At 46.9% G+C, this 5,387-nt stretch overlaps 1 protein-coding gene across 1 annotated transcript in view; it reads left to right on the top strand.

Annotated features, from left to right (window-relative positions):
- The first annotated feature begins 1,118 nt into the window (after window positions 1-1,118).
- LOC109885816 (pentraxin-4) overlaps window positions 1,119-5,387 on the top strand; it is a 14,290-nt gene continuing 10,021 nt past the window's right edge. Inside the window, exon 1 of the mRNA XM_031814233.1 lies at window positions 1,119-1,296. Within this exon, the coding sequence (XP_031670093.1) occupies window positions 1,203-1,296 (94 nt within the window). The 5' untranslated portion in view covers window positions 1,119-1,202. The remainder of the gene's footprint in view (window positions 1,297-5,387) is intronic.

The raw sequence follows: 5,387 nt of genomic DNA, 5'->3' as shown, positions 1-5,387 counted from the left end.
TATAACTCTCCTCTCCTCTCCTCTCCTCTCCTCTCCTCTCCTCTCCTCTCCTCTCCTCTCCTCTCCTCTCCTCTCCCCTCCCCTCCCCTCCCCTCCCCTCCCCTCCCCTCTCCCCTCCCCTCCTCTCCTCTCCTCTCCTCTCCTCTCCACAGGGCAGCAGGCAGACCCAGAGACTGAGTCAGGAGCAGGGAGAGTCTCTTTCCAGCCTCACCCTGGAGCTCCACAGCCAGGAGGGGCGTCTCGACTCCCTGGAGGCCCAGCGAGAGGAGCTTCTGGTCGGGCTGAGAGGTCTCCAGGAGTCCCTGAGGGAGCAGGATCTCCGGATGAGCCGGCTCGAAGGGAGGCTGGGGGAGCTTTTACAGGGGAATGTAATCTCTTCCAGGGGATCAGAAAGGACAGGAGACCCCATCACCTCCAACCTCACCCCCCAGGACACAGCACCCCCACGGAGGACCCAGGCCTCCAGAGGGCAGAGCCCAAGACAGGACACCCAGACATATTACCAGCCCCAGCCTCAGGCTAACATTCAGCCTCAGCCCTACTCTCAGCCCCATCCCCAACCCCATTCCCAGCCAAAACACACAAAAGACAGGAGGATGAGGACAAGACTACAGCTTCCACCTCCCCACCCCACACAGCCTCCTTATCAGTCCCAGGAGGAGAGGAAGAGGCTGGGGGAGAGAGGACAGGAGAGCCCCCTGCCTGGTCATCCTCAACAGGGGCCAAAACCACAGTCTGTGGAGGAAACGAGAGAGGAAGTAGAGATGGAGAGGAGGAGGGGGGATGAGGTGTGGAGGAGGAGTGAAGTGACGCGGACAGAGATGAGGAGGGGAGAGAAAGAGCGGACAGAGAGGAGGAGGGAAGAGGAAGAGCGGACAGAGAGGAGGAGGGGAGAGGAAGAGCGGACAGAGAGGAGGAGGGAAGAGGAAGAGCGGACAGAGAGGAGGAAGGAAGAGGAAGAGCGGACAGAGAGGAGGAAGGAAGAGGAAGAGCGGACAGAGAGGAGGAAGGAAGAGGAAGAGCGGACAGAGAGGAGGAAGGAAGAGGAAGAGCGGACAGAGAGGAGGAAGGAAGAGGAAGAGCGGACAGAGAGGAGGAAGGAAGAGGAAGAGCGGACAGGGAGGAGGAAGGAAGAGGAAGAGCGGACAGGGAGGAGGAAGGAAGAGGAAGAGCGGACAGAGAGGAGGAAGGAAGAGGAGGAGATGAAAGGAGAGGAATCACAAATCCAGAACCTTCTCCAGCTTCCAGTGAGACACAAGATCCCTCTGCAGCACATCCCCAGGAGAGAAGCCACCAGTAAGTACCTTCAGATCAACCTCTGGCAGGTGTCAATAACAGGAAAGCAAAACTCCAGTAACTTTACCAGAATTCCCAGGTATTCCATCATTTCTGTCTGAAAGATTCCGGATGTCCTGCTTGTTCCATTGTGGTTCCAGGAATCTTCAAACTGGGAGTTCTGGAACCCCTCTGTCAGCATCACAACATCCAGTGATATAATGCCAATTAAAGAACTATAAAATAGAGAGGTGTAATGTGATGTGACGTCACATAGTATCCCATAATGAGGTGTAATGTGGTGTGACATCAAATAGTATCCCATAGAGAGGTGTAATGTGATGTGACATCACATAGTATCCCATAATGAGGTGTAAATGTGATGTGACGTCACATAGTATCCCATAATGAGGTGTAATGTGGTGTGACATCACATAGTATCCCATAGAGAGGTGTAATGTGATGTGACATCACATAGTATCCCATAATGAGGTGTAATGTGGTGTGACATCACATAGTATCCCATAGAGAGGTGTAATGTGATGTGACATCACATAGTATCCCATAATGAGGTGTAAATGTGATGTGACGTCACATAGTATCCCATAATGAGGTGTAATGTGGTGTGACGTCACATAGTATCCCATAATGAGGTGCAATGTGGTGTGACGTCACATAGTATCCCATAATGAGGTGTAATGTGATGTGACATTACATAGTATCCCATAATGAGGTGTAATGTGGTGTGACATCACATAGTATCCCATAGAGAGGTGTAATGTGATGTGACGTCACATAGTATCCCATAATGAGGTGTAATGTGATGTGACGTCACATAGTATCCCATAATGAGGTGTAATGTGGTGTGACATTACATAATATCCCAAAATTAGGTGTAATGTGATTTGACATCACATAGTATCCCATAATGAGGTGTAATGTGGTGTGACATCACATAGTATCCCATAGAGAGGTGTAATGTGATGTGACATTACATAGTATCCCATAATGAGGTGTAATGTGGTGTGACATCACATAGAACCCCATAGAGAGGTGTAATGTGATGTGACGTCACATAGTATCCCATAATGAGGTGTAATGTGATGTGACGTCACATAGTATCCCATAATGAGGTGTAATGTGGTGTGACATTACATAATATCCCAAAATGAGGTGTAATGTGATTTGACATCACATAGTATCCCATAATGAGGTGTAATGTGGTGTGACATCACATAGTATCCCATAGAGAGGTGTAATGTGGTGTGACATCCCATAGTATTCCCATAGAGAGGTGTAATGTGGTGTGACATTACATTGTATCCCCTAGAGAGGTGTAATGTGGTGTGACGTCACATAGTATCCCATAGAGAGGTGTATAATGTGATGTGACATTACATTGTATCCCATAGAGAGGTGTAATGTGGTGTGACATTACATTGTATCCCATAGAGAGGTGTAATGTGGTGTGACATTACATTTTATCCCATAGAGAGGTGTAATGTGGTGTGACATTACATAGCATCCCATAGAGAGGTGTAATGTGGTGTGACATTACATAGCATCCCATAGAGAGGTGTAATGTGGTGTGACATTACATAGTATTCCCATAGAGAGGTGTATAATGTGGTGTGACAACACATAGTATCCCATAGAGAGGTGTAATGTGGTGTGACATTACATAGTATTCCCATAGAGAGGTGTATAATGTGGTGTGACATTACATAGCATCCCATAGAGAGGTATAATGTGGTGTGACATTACATAGTATTCCCATAGAGAGGTGTATAATGTGGTGTGACATTACATAGCATCCCATAGAGAGGTGTAATGTGGTGTGACATTACATAGTATCCCATAGAGAGGTATAATGTGGTGTGACATTACATAGTATTCCCATAGAGAGGTGTATAATGTGGTGTGACAACACATAGTATCCCATAGAGAGGTATAATGTGGTGTGACATTACATAGTATTCCCATAGAGAGGTGTATAATGTGGTGTGACATTACATAGTATCCCATAGAGAGGTATAATGTGGTGTGACATTACATAGTATTCCCATAGAGAGGTGTATAATGTGGTGTGACATTACATAGTATTCCCATAGAGAGGTGTATAATGTGGTGTGACATTACATAGCATCCCATAGAGAGGTGTAATGTGGTGTGACATTACATAGCATCCCATAGAATAGTTAGACATTTTTGCAAACAAAAAATGGAAATATCACATTTAAATAAGTATTCAGACCCTTTACTCAGTGCTTTGTTGAAGCACCTTTGACAGCGATTACAGCCTCTAGTCTTCTTGGGAATGACGCTACAAGTTTGGCACACCTGTATTTGGGGAGTTTCTCCCATTCTTCTCTGCAGATCCTTTCAAGCTCTGTCAGGTTGGATGGGGAGCGTTGCTGCACAGCTATTTTCAGGTCCCTCGAGAGATGTTCAATCGGTTTCAGGTCCGGGCTCTGGCTGGGCCACTCAAGGACATTCAGAGACTTGTCCCGAAGCCACTCCTGTGTTGTCTTGGCTGTGTGCTTAGGGTCATTGTCCTGTTGGAAGTTGAACCTTCGCCCCAGTCTGAGGTCCTGAGCGCTCTGGAGCAGGTTTTCATCATGGTTCTCTGTGTACTTAGCTCCGTTTCACCTTTCCCTCGATCTTGACTAGTCTCCCAGTCCCTGCCACTGAAAATCATCCCCACAGCATAGGGAGGGTGCCAGGTTTCCTCCAGATGTGACGCTTGGCATTCAGGCCAAAGAGTTCAATCTTGGTTTCATCAGACCAGAGAATCTTGTTTCTCATTGTCTGCGAGTCTTTAGGTGCGTTTTGACAAACTCCTAGCGGGCTGTCATGTGCCTGTGTTCCTAAGGAGTGGCTTCTGTCTGGCCACCACCCTACCATAAAGGCCTGATTGGTGGAGGGCTGCATAGGTTGTTGTTCTTCAGGAAAGTTCTGCCATCTCCACAGAGGAACTCTGGAACTCTGTCAGAGTGACCATCGGGTTCTTGGTCACCTCCCTGACCAAGGTCCTTCTCCACCGATTGCTCAGTTTGGCAGGACGGCCAGCTCTACGAAGAGTCTTGGTGGTTCCAAACTTCTTCCATTTAAGAATGATGAGGCCACTGTGTTCTTGGGGATCTTCAATTCTGCAGTATTTTTTATTTTACCCTTCCCCAGATCTGTGCCTCGACACAATCCTGTCTCGGAGCTCTATGGACAATTCCTTCGACCTCATGGCTTGGTTTTTGCTCTGACATGCACTGTCAACTGTAGGGCCTTATATAGACTGGTGTGTGCCTTTCCAAATCATATCCAATCAACTGAATTTACCACAGGTGGACTCCAATCAAATTGTAGAAACATCTCAAGGATGATCAATGGAAACAGGATGTACCTGAGCTCAATTTCGAGTCTCATAGCAAAGGGTCTGAATACTTATTGTCACGCTGGTATGATGGAATGGGAGACAGGCGCAGGAATGCGTAATCGTTTTTTTTATTGACCCAAATTACAGCGTGCCGTGTAAAGGCACGAAGCCCAAACAAACACGAATACAAAACACAGGGTAGAAACCCAAACAAAAGAGTGAGGAGTACCAATACAGGAGTACCAATACAGGAGTACCAATACAGGAGTACCAATACACGGGACGAGACCCGTAATCATCTGTGCACAACACAAGTGGCACGAAAGCCAAACCAACACAGCACGGGTACTGGGGTATTGTGATGTCATTACGGGGTATTGTGATGTCATTACGGGGTATTGTGATGTCATTACGGGGTATTGTGATGTCATCATGGGGTATTGTGTGTATATTGTTGAGGAAAATAATGAATTGAATCCATTCTAGAATAAGGCCGTAACATAAGAAAACTCTAACAATGCACTGTATGTGTTTTACATCCAGAAACAACATCTGCTGAGCCACGAGAGACCAGGAAGACACACACACACACATCTGATAAAGGCATTGTTGTGTTTTTCCATTCAGTTTGGAGGGAAAGGGGAGTTGAACCATTACATTTGCCCCTTCTTGGGACTACAAGGTCCTCTGCTCTCTAAATAGATTAAACAGGAGAGAGAGAGAGAGAGACAGAGAGGAGAGA

Source organism: Oncorhynchus kisutch, unplaced genomic scaffold (genome assembly GCF_002021735.2).
Source record: "Oncorhynchus kisutch isolate 150728-3 unplaced genomic scaffold, Okis_V2 Okis06b-Okis10b_hom, whole genome shotgun sequence".
NCBI lineage: Eukaryota > Metazoa > Chordata > Actinopteri > Salmoniformes > Salmonidae > Oncorhynchus > Oncorhynchus kisutch.
Note: the sequence above shows the minus strand (reverse complement) of the source record. Positions and strands in the feature narration are given on the sequence as shown.